Raw genomic sequence first — 17,222 nt, 5'->3', positions numbered from 1 at the left:
CCCTTGGATAAAGGCGCTATATAAATGCACCATTTACCATTTACCATTTACCAACAGTTATAGCGCTCTTCCAAGAGCTACTCTGACCTTTTAGTAGTTGACCTACTCTTCAACTGACCTATACCTGACATCGTCTCAACAGAAGAGCAGGGAAACCACCTCTGCAGATGTGACACTTATATTGTTTTGGGGAAAATATAATTGTCTTCACTAAAATATCCATATTGCAATATCCATATTGCAGCGTTAAAGTCTGGTAAGACATCTATCAAATCAATGCTGTAAGCCAGCCAGCCAAGGCTAGGCTAAGGCAGTGTAATGATGTTGACAGCTAGAGGCGTTGTTAGCTGCAGAGTCAGACAGAGTATGGGAATGAGGATCCCATAAACAACTGACTGATCCCATAAACAACTGACTGATCCCATAAACAACTGACTGATCCCATAAACAACTGACTCTCTCCAGGATTGTAGAGTAGGATGTGTATAAAGTGCACATTGGGTTGTTGCTTTTGTGTGTGTACCATGCAGAAATATGCATTGTCTGTTCATATGCAGAAATACGCTATGCGAGTGCACAGGTACGCATGTCTTGCAGCGCGTGTGTGTGTGTGTGTGCGTGCACGTGTGTGTGTGTGTTCACCTCTTTCTTCTTCTTGCCCAGTTTCCCTGACCCCGGCCCCCCCTTCTTGCTCTCCTCCAGGGCCATCTGTAGTCTCAGGTCGTCTCCTCGGCGCATTCGGTCCTCCTGGAACGTTTAATATCACCGTTAACCACTTAACTAGTAAACATGGTAAACCTGACCTTAACTAGTAAACCTGGTAAACCTGACCTTAACTAGTAAACCTGGTAAACCTGGTAAACCTGACCAGAGCTGGCTCTGTACTTGGCCCTGTCCCCGCCCCACCCCTACACCAAATCTCTTCACCGGAAGTATCATCCGGTGAGGAGGGATCTACAGGCTCACGGTGCGCTGTGAGCTCCCAGAATGCAGCAGTACCATGGTAGACGCCTGTCGGTGATCTCTGCTGCTGTAGTAGTCTGATTGGTGGGGAGCTACGGCCATATTAGGCGTCTCCCAGTCTCCGCAGCTCTTTGCAAATGCATTTTCCTGAAAATGCATTTTCAGGGGATGGGATTACAAATGTTATCCAATCAGAGAAGAGAGAACTCATACAGGATACTCAAGACAAGCGATACGGGGGAAGTGATGAAACAAAAGATGTCATTTGGAACACTATTAAACTTTTGTTTTCAGTCAAAGTACAATAAAAATAAAGCAGACACAGATCCACTCGCTGAACACCAGGTGCCGGGCAGAGGTTAGAATAAGAGGAAAACAGAGATAAGGATGAGGCCCGGAACCGGCCTCGGGCCCCTGGGCGCGTTCCTAAGGGTCTGGATGTTTCCGGGGACCACCCTGGGACCACCCGGGGACCCCCACAAGGTAACTCTGTCCTGTTTCGGACGCTGGGCGGCTCGCCGGAACCGGGCCGGCACCCTGGCCCGCTTTCCCGTGGGGTCTGGAACTTCCGGGTGTGATTTATAAAATAATAATAATAATAATAATCCCAAGTGAAATGACCCATTATGTACAATAATCTGTGTTCTCATGCTCTACCATGTTAGTGTATCTGTGCGTGTGTGCGTGCGTGCGTGCGTGCGTGCGTGCGTGCGTGCGTGTGTGCGTGCGTGCGTGCGTGCGTACCTGCTCTGCAGCCTCTCTGCTCATGGCCAGGGCCAGTTGGAGCTGTAGCTCCTCCTCCCCGCTGGTCTGCGGTCTGGCCTGCTCCAACTCTGAGCCGGCGTTGGGAGATGTGGCTGAAACACACGCATAATAATAATAATAACATTATTCTACTAGTTTATACTAAATACACCTTTAATTATACTGGGGGAATACAGTTGAGGGCAAGCTGATCTACAAGCTCACAAGCTTATACTATAGATGTGCGTGCATGCGTGCCCTCAGGGAAAGGGACGTCTCAAATGGACAGAAGAGAAGACACAGACATAGTCGTCTTAATCCCATTCTGGCCAAATATGATGTGAATGAACATCATTTTATAGTGCCTTAGCATAGCATCTTCTCAGGGATGTCAAACTCAAATACACAGTGGGGCCAAAATGAATAAATTGGTACAAGTCGAGGGCCGGACTGTGTTTCAACACACGGGACATTTTTGTGTAGAGGTGTAGCTGAAAGTTGACAAGTGAGATACTTTCACTGCTGATCAATAGTGAAGAGAAGACGCATGCTTGCGCTTGTGGGCCCTCGATATATGACAGTGCATTGTGGGACTTGTAGTATTATGGTGGTCCATGCAATATCCCAGAGGGCCAGTTCTAATACTAATTAAATATCATCCCGCGGGCCAAAGATAATTCATTCACGGGCCTCATTTGGCCCCCGGGCCTGACATATATCTTCTAGCTCAATATGATGTGAATGAACATCATTTTATAGTGCCTTAGCATAGCATCTTCTAGCTCAATATGATGTGAATGAACATCATTTTATAGTGCCTTAGCATAGCATCTTCTAGCTCACTGTGTTTTAGCCCCGTTCAGCCTATCTTTAAAGGCGGAAGGTTTCAAATGTTTTCAAAGTTTCTCAACTTTAAAAAACAAAAAAAGTGAAAATAGCATATCAACAAGCTCACAGCTCCAGCCTATTTTCACTACTAATACATAATATATAATAATATAATAAACAGCACAACTGCCTGATAAGAAACTACCTAAGGCTACACCTAAGGCTGAACGTTGAAACAAGCCCATTTCTTAACTCGTATCATGGGAACTATTAGCATACCATAAATGGAACTATTAGCATACCATACCATATATGGAACAATTAGCATACCATACTGTATATGGAACTATTAGCATACCATATATGGATAATCGGTATGATATAATACAAGAGAATGACAGCTTGGCACGTGTGACAGTAACTTTTGTAGAAGAGGCAAACTAATATTGTTTATGCCTGTTTATTTGTATACATGTGTAAAAAGGTCTCTTTTCCCTTGATCTTTTTTAGTATAATAGTATTAGTTCACTATAATTAGATTAATACACGATAATCAACACTAACACAGCCAAATCAAATCATAGTACATACGTGTTCAATCAATTATTCAATCAAAGCAAACTGCACAAACAATATTAGTTTGCCTCTTCTACAAAAATGTAAGTTACTGTCACGTGTTGCCATTCTCTTGTGTATAATTTCCCACCACGGAGTACCATGTCTATGCTCAGACTCACAGAGTACCACGTCTATGCTCAGACTGACGGAGTACCACGTCTATGCTCGGACTCACGGAGTACCATGTCTATGCTCGGATGTAGAATAGATATACATATGTATCTGTACCACTCAGATTTAAAGGAGCTTTATTGGCATGAGAAAACGTACGTTTACATTGCCAAAGCAATAGTGGAACTGTACCACTCTCTGGAATTCCAGGCCCAAAAATCTGAGAGAATCTGAGCTGTGAGAAGTAATCTTCTAGAAGTTAAGAGAAATGGCCTAAACACCGGTGCCGTCATGTGTGCCAGATTTATGATGATGATATAAATGCGGAGGGTTCGCTTTATCCACGGGTGTCGACCGCTAAATACCACCACAGTTACAGACACACAGGGCCTCGGGGGGAGCCAGACTGCAGCCTGAACAGGGCCTCGGGGAGCCAGACTGCAGCCTGAACAGGGCCTCAGGGAGCCAGACTGCAGCCTGAACAGGGCTTCAGGGAGCCAGACTGCAGCCTGAACAGGGCCTCGGGGAGCCAGACTGCAGCCTGAACAGGGCCTCGGGGAGCCAGACTGCAGCCTGAACAGGGCCTCGGGGAGCCAGACTGCAGCCTGAACAGGGCCTCGGGGAGAGCCAGACTGCAGCCTTAACAGGGCCTCAGGGAGCCAGACTGCAGCCTGAACAGGGCCTCGGGGAGCCAGACTGCAGCCTGAACAGGGCCTCGGGGAGAGCCAGACTGCAGCCTGAACAGGGCCTCGGGGGGAGCCAGACTGCAGGAGAATGCAGACAACCAGGGGACTACTTAAGGTGGTGCAGTGAGGATGGAATCTGGGACTTTATGACCGAGAGACACTCTAAAAGGTGGTGCAGTGAGGATGGAATCTGGGAGTTCATCGGTTTGGGTAACGGTGCTGATCTGCCCCTCAAAATGTAGAGCATTCCCTTTCACAATAAGCTACTCTTAATTAGCGGATATATACTGCCCAGTCACAGTCAGTGTCCTCTGACTGTGACTGGGCAGTATACCTTGTATTGCGTGTCAAAACCATTACTTTTCAGCTGCGAATACTTTTGATTAAATAATGACAGCGACGATTTGTCAAACATAGCAAGTAGGATACCTACTACTGTCTACTACTGTAGGTATCTACGGTATACTACTGTACTGTAGGTATCTACTGTACTACTGTCTACTACTGTAGGTATCTACAGTATACTACTGTACTGTAGGTATCTACTGTACTACTGTCTACTACTGTAGGTATCTACAGTATACTACTGTAGGTATCCGAGATGTAGAACCATGGATGACAGAACAGAAGAGAAAGGCATCGTTAAAAAACTAAGACTAGACACACAGACAAAGCGGCTTGTGGTGCCGGCTGGTGAACCTCTGGTCTACAGCCAGAGTGGATGTGGGTCACACACACACACACACACACACACACACACACACACACACACACACACACACACACACACACACACACACACACACAATGTGCGTGGGGGCGTGGTGGGGCCGGTCATTCACACCCGAGCTGAACTCTAACAATGCCCGGAAACTTCCGCTGGAATCCCAAACATCCCTGTGGTATAACACCCGCGACGACACGCCAGGCTCGCCCCGATTGGCCAGCCTGCCCTTCCCCTTCCCCTCCCCTCCCCCCCCCCCCAACTGATGAGTCAGCGGCTACAACTTCCTCCCTCTATGTCAAACACATACACACACAGAATGACTGGACACACACACACACACACACACACACACACACACACAGACACAGAATGACTGGACACACACACACACACACACACACACACACACACACACACACACAGAATGACTGGACACACACACACACACACACACACACACACACACACACAGAATGACTGGACACACACACACACACACACACACACAATGACTGGACAGGACACACACACACACACACACACACACACACACACACACACACACACACACACACACACACACACACACACACACACACACACACACACACACACACACACACACACACACACACACACACACACACACACACACACACACACACAGAATGACTGGATACACACACACACAGAATGACTGGACACACACACACACAGAATGACTGGACACACACACACACACACACACACACACACACACACACACACAATGACTGGACACAGCGCTCTAACCACCGAAAATCCAGACTATGAATAGGCCTTTACGCTACAGAAACAGGAGGGCCGCTCCTGGCTCCATGGCTCGGTTCTAAAGCACATACACATGTCCTAAAGGTTCTAAAGGTGCTTTAGAACCATACACATGTTCTACGGGTTCTACGGGTTCTAAAGCTTAATGTAAGTCGCTCTGGATTAAGAGCGTCTGCTAAATGCCTAAATTGTAAATTGTAAAGCACATACACATGACAGACATACGACTACACAGTGACCCTGTGGTGCATCCCAGGTCAAAGGTCAGGGGTGAATGCGTGTCCCCCGTGTGTGAGGTCATAGGAAAGGACAGGGGTGACTCTCCCCCCCCCCCTTTCCATTTTGTTTTACAACTCTCTTCTTCTCCTCATATAATGACTTCTTTTCTGTTCCCTTTCTGTCTTATTCTACATTTCAAACAAATTGATTGAAAATTTACTTGAAGTACAGTCTGATGGGATATAAATTCCAGTATGGACAAAGGCAAATATCACAATTTGTGTCTAGTCACAATATTGATTTTTGATATATTGCCCGGCCCATACTTTACGTTTGCACCGCACAGAACCCAACACGTCCTATGCCGTCGTCATGGTTCTGAGGTTTTACCACAGAGCGGGCCGGGACCATTTTCTACAAAACCAAGGTACGAATAATCAATGATTATTCTCAGTAAAACAGTCTCACTTGGGGAAGTTGTTTTGACATTTGTTTTTCAGTGAAACAACAACAAAAAACGTGTTTGACAAAATGATCGTCCAAGATTTCACCGCGAAAACGTATAAACATTTGAGTCTAATATCAAAGTCATCTGCACAGCCTTCTAAAAACCGCTCTGTGGGAGAACACCAGCCCCTCCAGGTGTGTCTGTCTCCATGGTGTGATCACCTCCCTAAAGGTCTCCTCTCTGTCTGTCTCCCTCTCTTCTTCACCTCTCCCCAAACTAAACCAACACTAAACCGAGACATTATTAGGCCTTCTTTCTCGCTCTCTAATCTCTCAGGAGAGATGGTTGTCTCTCTCTCTCTCTCTCTCTAATTTCTCAGAAGAGATGTTATGTCTCTCTCTCTCTCTCTCTCTCTCTCTGGCGAAAAAAGCAGATTCCTCCGTCATGTTGAGAAGGAGGGGTGAACTCTACTTCCTCCTCTGCTCTGTGTGTGTGTGTGTGTGTGTGCGTGTGTGCGCGCACTATTGTGCACGTGTGGAAGCTGAGGAATGCAGCCTTACTGTGGGCCTGAAAGCCAGAGAAACAGTAGGAGGAGGGGCTCATTTCAGGATGTAGGCCAAAGTTACACAAACTGGGACAGAGAGAGGGGAGTGTGTGTGTGTGTGTGTGTGTGTGTGTGTGTGTGTGTGTGTGTGTGTGTGTGTGTGTGTGCGTGCATGCCATCCTTTGCCCATGTGCTTGAACATATGGAACGCGTGCGTGCGTGCGTGCGTGCGTGTGTGCGTGCGTACTCACATCCGTGGTAGGAGGCCGGAGAGCCCTCTGAGCGTCCGTACTCTTCGCTGTAGGAGGTGGAGAGGTTGGGCTGGGACGACCCCCTCCCGAAGCCCATGGCCTGGGCCTGGCTGCTGCCCGTCCCCACCTGGGCCATGCGCTCCTTGGTCTTCAGCGCCGAGGACCTAAAGGACACAATGCCATGTTAATGACCTGAGACCACCCTCTACACACTGAGGGGGGTGCGTAGGCAGGGCTCAATGTATCCGGGCATCTCAAGATGCCTGAGGAAGGTCTTTGACCGAAACGTTGCCTAGATAAAGTTCGTATTGCAAGTGCAGACGGTGTGCGGGGCTTTGTGCAACAGCTAAAGTTTAAAATAATGGTTAAAGTGTTTAAAAGCTAAGGTAACACAGATACGAGCCAGAGTCTAAGGGCCGATTCATACTCCTATTTTACCGCTGTTTCTGCGCTGTAGTGCCGAAATGATTTCGGCTCGTCAGAAATGTTCAGTAGCACCGAACAGCCGACTTCATAATATCATATTATACCAGTATTGATGCTGGGATTAGCTGTAGGGCATGACATCATATTTCAATTGGAAAACGTAGACGTACTTACTACTTAAAAGGTCAAACTATCAGCTGTAGAGGGCTAATGGGTTGGTCATTAACATAGTCATTAACAGTGATCAACGTTGGCATTGGGTTACGATGTAAGATCAAATGCTGGGGGTTGGATGATCTGCGTGGTTGTGGGTAGTGGGTTAGGGTTAGTGGGTTGTGGGTAGGGCCCGGCTATCACGCTTATGATTACATTTTACTTGACGATTGATTGCCATACAAATAATAGCAATTAAAGATGGCAGTTTGATGATGTACAGTCCCCGTGCACAAGCTGTGAGCTTGAAGATCTGCTATTTCCACTATTTCTTTTAGAATATGAAATTAACAATGTATGCCCGTGCGTGCGTGCCTGCGTTGCCCGTGCGTGCGTGCGTGCCTGCGTTGCCCGTGCGTGCGTGCATGCGTGCGTGCCTGCGTTGCCCGTGCGTGCATGCGTGCGTGCGTTGCCCGTGCGTGCCTGCGTGCGTGCGTGCCTGCGTGCGTGCGTGCGTGCCCTCTCACCTCTCCCCCTTCAGACGCTCGTCGTCCTTCAGAAGGACCACCAGCTGCTTGCTCTTCTCGCGGACGTTGATGCCCTGGTCCTTGCCGTCGCGGTCCACGTACTGGAAGTCCTTCAGCGTCTGGATGGCGAAGATGTTCTCCTTGCACTGCAGCGCCACGCGCTCCGAGCCCGTCTTGATCAGGTAGTCCAGCAGCGTCAGCGCCTTGTAGACGTGCCGCCAGTTCTTGCCGTGGTCGTTGAGCCGCTTCCAGATCATGCTCATGATCTCGCTGAACGCCACCACGTTGTACGTCAGGTCGGCGATCTCCGACATGAGCGAGGACGACGGGCCCCACGGGTCGTTGGACGTGGACTCGCGCACCTTCTTCTCCGCGTCCGAGTAGTTGTTCACCATGTTCTTCATCTGCCGCCGGATGGTGGAGCTGGGCATGGTGGCAGAGGAGGGGGGGGGGAAGGGATGCTGGGTACTCTCTCAAGACAGGAGAGAGAGTCAGGGTCGACTCACACAGGAGTCAGGGGCAGGGAGGGTTTTTAGTGAATCCGTCACTCACTCCGAAGGGCGATGGTTGCGTTAATACACACACACCCGTGTCCGTTGTCCCGGCACGAAGGCGGCCTGTGTGTGTGTGTGTGTGTGTGTGTGTGTGCGCACGCGCGTATGTGCGTGCGTGTGTGTAAAAGCACGTATCGTACGCCTGCTGTGTTTATTTACGAGGCCTCTCCAACCCGAGTTCCCGAGTCCTCCAGAACAGCTCCTGTTAAAACCATCTCCACACGCTGAGCGCTGGCTGCACACATGACCACGACATCACCTGGAGAAGGACAGACAGAGAAGACATGAGATGAGACACACACATGACCACAGCATCACCTGGGGAAGCAGAGACATGAGAAGACAGGTGGTTGGTGAAGGAGAAGACATGAGACATGAGAAGAGACAATCAATGAACCAACAACACGGCTCACTTCTTGTGAGTGACATGTGTCTTAACCGCCCACCTCATTTTATGTTAATATCGTGCATTTAAACTCAATCACACATTGTTTCGGCTTGACTTTCTAATCGTAGCTTGAATTTACAATTTAGGCATTTATCTTCAGACCGTCTTAATCCAGAGTGATTTCCAGTAAGCAAGAACAAATAGTTGCAAACAACCTAGCATCTGTCGGACAGTAAAATATGTGTACAGTGGAGCTATGAGTACCGTATGTACACTATAGTGCTATGTCTACATAAAATGCTATCTAACATGACATACGTTTAGCCGTTGCATACGCCTGTGAGGTCGTTGAGGCTAGTTCAAGGGCTACGACAAGTGCTACTACGGGCTAAGATGGAGTCTGAAGAGGTGTGTTTTTAGACTACAGAGGAAGATTAGGAGCGAGTCTGCAGTTCTGATTGCAATATAACAGCTTGCTTATCGGGTAAGCAAAACACAATTGAGGTAAAGACAATGAAGAATTAAAAACAAGCATTGATTTACCATGGACGGGAAAATTTCCTTGTTCTAATCAGCCTACAAGGTAAATGTCACCCGTCATCCACTGATAGCAAGACATTATGGGAAGTCGTATTTATACAACGTAGTTCCGCTCGACCTTAACCACCCCCTCCTCCTTATCAATCACTCCCCTCCTTATCAAACCCACCTGCCTCTCATTATCACCTGGCCAATCCTGCCACAATCACCACAGTATAAATACACATGTGTGTGCCGACATCTACCTGTTCTCACTACGTGATCCAGAACAATCCCTCCGTCCACCCCTTCTATACCTCCATCTACCTGTTCTCACTGCCTACGTGATCCAGAACAATCCCTCCGTCCACCCCTTCTATACCTCCATCTACCTGTTCTCACTGCCTACGTGATCCAGAACAATCCCTCCGTCCACCCCTTCTATACCTCCATCTCCATATAATCACACTTCTCTCCTTCTCTTTCAGGAACCAGGGGCAGTTCCGGAGCAGAGACGCCCGCTCTCCGAGCGCGCATATAACACGGCGTCCTCTCCCGAGAGACTACACCCCCATCCTGAGTCTCACCCATCCCGGGTTCCCCCCCCTCCCCCCATTTATCATTCAATAAAGGGTTGAACTTGAGCGAAAGGTGTGGTCTCTCACTAACTATTCTGTCTATAAATACAGGCTCAACCACAACTTCTGCAGCTCAGAAATGCGGCGTCAGTGTATATCCAGAATGCACTAATGGGGTCAAAGATATAATTCAATCTAGTAAACCAACCACTATTGACTTGCGAAGGCCACCAGCAACAGAAGAATAAATTAATGACAATCGCGCCCTATCGTACACCTGCCGCAAAACAGTGCAGAGCAGGTGTCATTACTAACCAACGCAGTGTAAGTAACAAATGTACTTAATAATATTAATAATAAGGCCTAATAAAAAAAAACTTTGGTTTCCGGTTGCCGACCGACTCTATTAAATATGCGCGACTCATATTATTTTATTGGCATTTGGTGGAAAAAAAAAAAAAAAAAAAAAAAAGCTCAGAATGCGACCGAGTAAGACCCAAAAGGTCTTTATTAAAATTAAAATTATCTTTGATGAGACCATTGGGACGCGCGAAGTCAAAATAAAGTTTTCTTTCGTCTAAAATATCACGTGCGCAAATGTTTTGGAATGCGTCATCGCGAGGAGACGCACAACCCAACACAACACAACACACAGCATGGACCTGTGCACGGTGTCTGTGACTGTCCACTGCCCGTGCAAAGCACCGCCACAGATCATACGATTGAGTACAAAAACATTTGAAGACATAATTAAGGAGGTGAAACCGTGCCGGTGTCGGTTTAAGTCCGCAGAAGGGAGACACGACCGAGCGGATAAATGGACTATCATCTCAGCCGACATACTCTCCCCCCCCACCCTGGAGCCTCTAGGCGCCCAGGCTGGGTGCGTGCTGGGCATGTTTGACTTTCGGTATCTATAGCCCTGAGATGCGAGGAGGAGGAAACCCATTCGGCTCATGCTTCTACCCCGTCAGAACGTTAGCTAACGTTAGCTTAGCCCCATATATGTGCTCGGAGCTACAGAATGAGCGTAGGGAGAGGAGAGGGCACATATGGGGCTAACGTTAGCTATGTTTTTGTCTTTTAATAACTAGCACTATAGCTATGTTGATGCCAGCAACACGTTCTAACTTTTTATGTCAAAACATGAATGGGCGTAGGGAGAGGAGAGGGCACATATCATATATGGGGCTAACGTTAGCTATGTTTTTGTCTTTTAATAACTAGCACTATAGCTATGTTGATGCCAGCAACACGTTCTAACTTTTTATGTCAAAACATGAGCTGGAAAGCAGAGGTTGTTTTACGTTAGGTGGGTTGTTGCTGACACCACCGTTACCTAAAACTGGATGGCCAATAAATGAAGTACACGTGATTTCACAATGTTTACAAGCATGAAAGATTCATGCCACCCCAAAACACAGGCGCAACTAAATAAAATAGGGGGCTTGCAAATGTAGTCTTAGACCTGCCATGATTCCACTGTTCAAATGAACTGAGTTGCAGGCAGGAGGAGGGGCAGCAGTTTGACGTGACTGTGCATTTCATTACTGTCAGAGCCTTCTAGTTACTGTAAGACAGTACAATTTACAATTTAGGCATTTATCAGACGCTCTTAATCCAGAGCGATTTACATTAAGCAAGAACAAAAAGCATGGGAATACATCACATAAAAATAATTTATCATGAAACATGCGTATTAAGTATTCAACCAGTGTGTGGACATTCTATTCAAAGTTTTCAAATGTTTAGCTGTAGGCATGTAGACGTAGTGTTATGTGTACTTGAACCATTCATTATTTAAAATATGGTATTTCAGGCAAATATTGAAGTTATTAAAAAAGAAGCCTATCCATCATTGCCGTAGGAAAAAAAAAAGTTAAAAAAAAATCCTCTCTACCCATCCTTCCCACGAAAAAATAAAATAAAATAAAATAAATTCCTTGCTACCCAACTTTCCCACGAAAAATAAAATAAAAAAATAAAATAAAATAAATTCCCTACCTACTCAGCCCAAAAATGACAGCCAATCGGAAACCAAAGTTTTTTTTTTTTAGGCCTAATAATAATAATAAATGTACTTTAGCACCCATGGTGTTAAAATATGGTGTGGTCAGGCAAACTGTTGGTGTCCTGCTATCTGTCTTAAGGGGACTGAGAAGAGTCACAAAGTGATTGCACTGACCGGAGTTAAAAAACATTCACTTTGAAAGAATATATATATTCAAAGATTTGTGCCACATTTTTACGATTTTTCAAAAATAGCAGACCTACAAGTGCTATCATAGCGCACCACCGAGTGGCGCGCTATAATAGCTTGTAGATCTGCTATTTTTCAATAGCTAAATTATAGCATAATGTTTTAAAACACCAAAAGGGGTTCCCGCCCAAAATGGGTTAAATGCAGTTTTCGTGCAGAGTTTTCCTGCTATTTAAAGGAGAATTCCATGCTAGAATGCTTTCTTATCTTTCTTACCTTTCTTTGTAGTTGTTACGTCCCCACCAAAGAGGTCCAGGTGTTTTTTTGTGCAAAAACTCCTTATTGGCTATTTTCCCTACCATAAGCCCTCAATGAATTGCATTGCATTGAATGGGAATTGAATGGGGCTATGGGGTGTTATGCTAGTTCGCTTATTTCCATCGAAAGAAGTAGTAAAGTGTGCCGCTTGGGATATTATTTACATTATGAAGAGAGGATATATACAAAGAAATTATAATTTTGAGCGATGGAAATAAGCGAATTAGCACAACACCCCATAGCCCCATTCAATTCCCATTCAATTCATTTAGGGCTTATGGTAGGGGAAATAGCCAATAAGGAGCTTTTGCACAAAATAACACCTGGACTTCTTTGGTGGGGACGTAACAACTACAAAGAAGGGTAAGAAAGCCTTTTAGTATGGAATTCTCCTTTAAAGGGTGCATTATATTAGGCTGCATACAAAGTACACACACTGTCACTCTCACAGTCAACTGAACTGCTATTTCTGTTACGTTGCCCCAGAATATGGATGTTGGTGTTGAAGTGGTTAAGCGTCTATACTTGCATTAGTGATTAGTGAGTCACTCACAGGACCCACGGGTGGACATTTTAAATCTAATCTGAAAATTAAAGAAATAAAATCCCAAATCTTTCTTTGTAAAAAAAAAAAAAAAAATCACATAACATACTAATTAATAAATCGACAAAGAATCGTGTGTGACAATATAATCTAACATAGCGAAGTATACAGCACAGCACATACTATATACCGGTAAATATAGTTTTCCAACTGTATATACATTTAGAATATAAAGTATAGTCAGACACAGCCAATATAGTAAGTATACTACATGTTCTGTTTAGCTGCTGAGATTGTCACTGAGAATTGCTGGTCCACCTTAACCCGTTTTGGGGCGGGAACCCCTTTTGGTGTTGGCATTATGTTACACTTATAGCTATTGAAAAATAGCAGATCTACAAGCTCATAGCGCGCCACCGAGTGGCGCGCTACAAGCTTGTAGGTCTGCTATTTTTGAAAAATCGAAGAACGACCGACATAGAAACATAGCTTTTTCAGAAAAGGATGTAGATTAAGACCTTTTTAGAATCTGATCTCAGGTCAGAATGGGTAAAAAAAAAAAGATCCTCCAGTTTTCTGAAATAAATATTTTCACTATTTAAAAAAATAAATAGCAGACCTACAAGCTTGTAGATCTGCTAAATATGTCAATTTGGGAATATAAAGTTATAAACCAATGGATACAAAAGACTGATGGATTGGATATCATGCACTTCCATTGCAAGCTTTACAAAGAGTCGTACCAGTGATGGAGTCTCAAAATCACATCCATAAAGTTTGGGTGGGAAGAAAAGGCAGCCAGGAGAACAGAGATTATGCATTATTGATTTGAGATTCACTCGTCCCGTGCTCGGATTAACCCCTTTTGGGGGCGGGGAACGCCTTTTTGTGTTTTAAACATTACGTTATAATTTAGCTATTCTAACAGATCTACAAGCTCATGGCGCGCTACGAGTTCGTAGGTCTGCTATTTTTTGAAAAAATGAGCACCACTAATACAGAAACATGTCAGAAAACTGTCTAGAAGAAACATTTAGAAGATTTATTGCCCCTAAACTAGCAGAAACATGTGAGGGAGGCTTTAGTATGATTTAACAACATCTACAGCACTGGCCATATTCAATGGAGTCCCCCCCCCCCCCCAATGGGAGGGTGATTTAACACATTTACAGTAGATTATTAATTATTAATTGTATCAGCATTCTAATATACCACCCACATATCAGGCCTGTGCATGGTGGTCAGGCTGTGCTTTCAACGTGAACCGTGTTTTTCCACTTTGATAAATCTCACTTGAGTTTAAAGTAACCCGTCTGAACGGTAAATTTCAAGGCAGGGTGAGGGTAGAGGAGAGCTGATGGCCCGGCTCTATGTGTGATCCGGGCTTTCCCAAACAGGCCCGGGGAACCAGGCACTCTGGTGGCGGCTCTATGTGTGTGAGGTGTTAAAGGGTTGATTTCAATTGCAGGGACAGGTCAAAGGTCAAAACGGAGGTTTACTGGAAGCAATGCTCACAAACACACCATCCTGCTGGCTGATCAAAGCATTTCGGGTCATGCTAGAACTCAGATAGTCAGATAGAACTCGTGTCTCTCTCTCTCTCTCTCTCTCTCTCTCTCTCTCTCTCTCAACAGCGTCATATTCCTGTGAACTCTGCACATGACCCAGCTTGCACCTCTGAAAGTTTAACCCATTTTTGGCGGGAAGGGAACCCCTTTTGGTGTTATAAATAAATAGCAGATCTACATTCTACAAGCTCATAGCGCTACGAGCAGGTAGGTCTGCTATTTTTGAAAATTTGATAGCAGACCTACAAGCTCGTAGCGCGCTACGAGCTTGTAGGTCTGCGATTTTTGAAAAATCGTGAAAATATTTATTTCAGAAAACTGGAGAATTTAGAAGATTTTTTTTTTTTTTTTTTTCAATGTCAGACCAAAATGGGTTAAAGCACGACTCGGTTGTATTCCAAACATGTGTACCGTTCTGGGGCAGTAATAATAACCTGTTTAAACTATCCTGCTATATTGTAAAGAAGAAATGATGAAAAGCTGAAATGAAAGAAGATGTCTTCAGCCTCTTGTAGCCGAGAGCAGAAGTGAAAGAATCTCAGCGGTGCATTTATTTTGAAATCTGTTTTGCATGTTAAGCAAAGAGTCTGCATACTAGCATGTGTTGGGCTTAAATTCTCAGCCAGACGAATAGGAATGAATTTATATTCACACAGTGATAAAAGTCTTTCCATTACAATTTCTAAATGAAAACTTAATATTTCTAACTTTCAATATATCGAATATCGATAGATTTTCAATACTGGTTGATATGGCAATATAGTCCATGATTGCAAATTATGCCAACTGTAGAAAGTAAAGTACAATGAGAAAATGTTCCGTTTTACATACACACATACACAGAGAGCCGTTTCCTAGTAGTTTAAGGAAAGAGCACCGTTTTTCTTTCCTTAAATAAACGACTTCACTGCATTTGAAGACGGGAGTCCCTTCTTTTTTCAATGGTGAAACATTAAAATCAATTTAATATCATTGTCTGCTATGTTATGGAGCGGACCTGTTCTGACATTCCATATGTTGATCCTTCCCCACCCATCCTTCCTCTTCAATCATGTTCGATGTCTCCCTTTTGACTGACACCTGTCCATTCAAACTCTAGACGGGCCTGTTGACTGATACCTGTCCATTTAAACTCTAGACGGGCCTGTTGACTGATACCTGTCCATTTAAACTCTAGACGGGCCCGCCCCAGAGTTTAAAAAAAAACTAAACAGGCCCGGAAATGAAGGCCCGGCCCTACCTGGGCCCTCATCAAACCCTGTACACTCAAGACACTGTCCCCCGCTGCCACCCTTAGATATCCATATATGGAGCTGACCTGTTCTGACATTCCATATGTTGATCTGACCCCCCCCCATGACAAAGCGCCAACGCTCGCCCAACAGTCGTCGCTTCTTCTTCTATTGACACCAGTAATGGTGTGTTAATAATATTAACGTAATATCTGTACTATCATAATCAAAATCATATCATACCATCAACTATATGGAGCGCAGTCGGAGCAACATTCTGATGAACACAAACTTTATGGAGAACAGTCAGAGATGCAAAGGAGATGGTAGAGAGACGTTGGAGCAGCTCAGACAGTTTAAGCCAGGGGTGGGCAACTGGCGGCCCGGGGGCCATATTCGGCCCCCATCTTCACATAATGCGGCCCGCAGGTTAATATCAGAATACTGATTGACTGATGACTAGTATTAAATGACTAGTACTTAATGACTAGTATTAAATGACTAGTACTTAATGACTAGTATTAAATGACTAGTACTTAATGACTAGTATTAAATGACTAGTACTTAATGACTAGTATTAAATGACTAGTACTTAATGACTAGTATTAAATGACTAGTACTTAATGACTAGTATTAAATGACTAGTACTTAATGACTAGTATTAAATGACTAGTATTAAATGACTAGTATTAACATGTTATTGTCTTTCTGTGTCCAATGTAGTTATGTTAACATTTCATAAAGTTAACATGACCATAACTAAATGCATTTGAAATTCAATAAAAAGGTTACTTTTCAGGATTCCAATTCAAAAATAGCAAAACATTATTCAGGTTTTCAAGTCAAATATAGCAAAAATAGCCGATCTACAAGCTCTAAAGGGCGTCACATTGCCACGCATTTTGAGCTTGTAGATCGGCTAATTTTGCCACGACAGCAATATACACTGTAGCCCCTCTGGAGTGAGTGTGGAAATATAGTGGCCCTCTCCATCGTCAAAGTTGCACCAACCCTGGTTTAAGCCTTTTATTCAGGTGCTGAAGTACAAGAAATGACTGACGTTTTGATCTTACAACCGTCCTCGGAGTGAGTCATGAGGCGCTAGATGAACTAATATCTACAGACGGTACGGTGCACATAGTGCTTCTTAGTAGCTAGCGATAATATCAAAATGTTATGACATTTAATTTCTTTCCTTTTCTTTTTTGTATTCAGACAGCCAGCCAGATTAAAGGAGAATTCCATACTAAAACGCTTTCTTACCTT

General features: G+C 44.7%; 1 protein-coding gene across 2 annotated transcripts in view; it reads right to left on the bottom strand.

Moving 5' to 3' along the window:
* Positions 1-17,222, bottom strand: part of epn2 (epsin 2) — a 36,521-nt gene that overhangs the window by 7,858 nt on the left and 11,441 nt on the right. For both annotated transcript variants that reach the window (XM_083780075.1, XM_083780076.1), the window contains exons 2-5: positions 8,056-8,868; positions 6,950-7,113; positions 1,708-1,820; positions 644-747 (exon numbers count right to left, since the gene is read on the bottom strand). In XM_083780075.1, the coding sequence (XP_083636201.1) occupies positions 644-747; positions 1,708-1,820; positions 6,950-7,113; positions 8,056-8,486 (812 nt within the window). In that variant the 5' untranslated portion in view covers positions 8,487-8,868. The remainder of the gene's footprint in view (positions 1-643; positions 748-1,707; positions 1,821-6,949; positions 7,114-8,055; positions 8,869-17,222) is intronic.

The sequence above is a fragment of the Protomyctophum parallelum genome (genome assembly GCF_964188405.1).
Source record: "Protomyctophum parallelum genome assembly, chromosome: 13".
Taxonomy (NCBI): domain Eukaryota; kingdom Metazoa; phylum Chordata; class Actinopteri; order Myctophiformes; family Myctophidae; genus Protomyctophum; species Protomyctophum parallelum.
The sequence above is the reverse complement of the archived record's forward strand: the minus strand, read 5'-3'. Positions and strand labels throughout refer to the sequence as shown.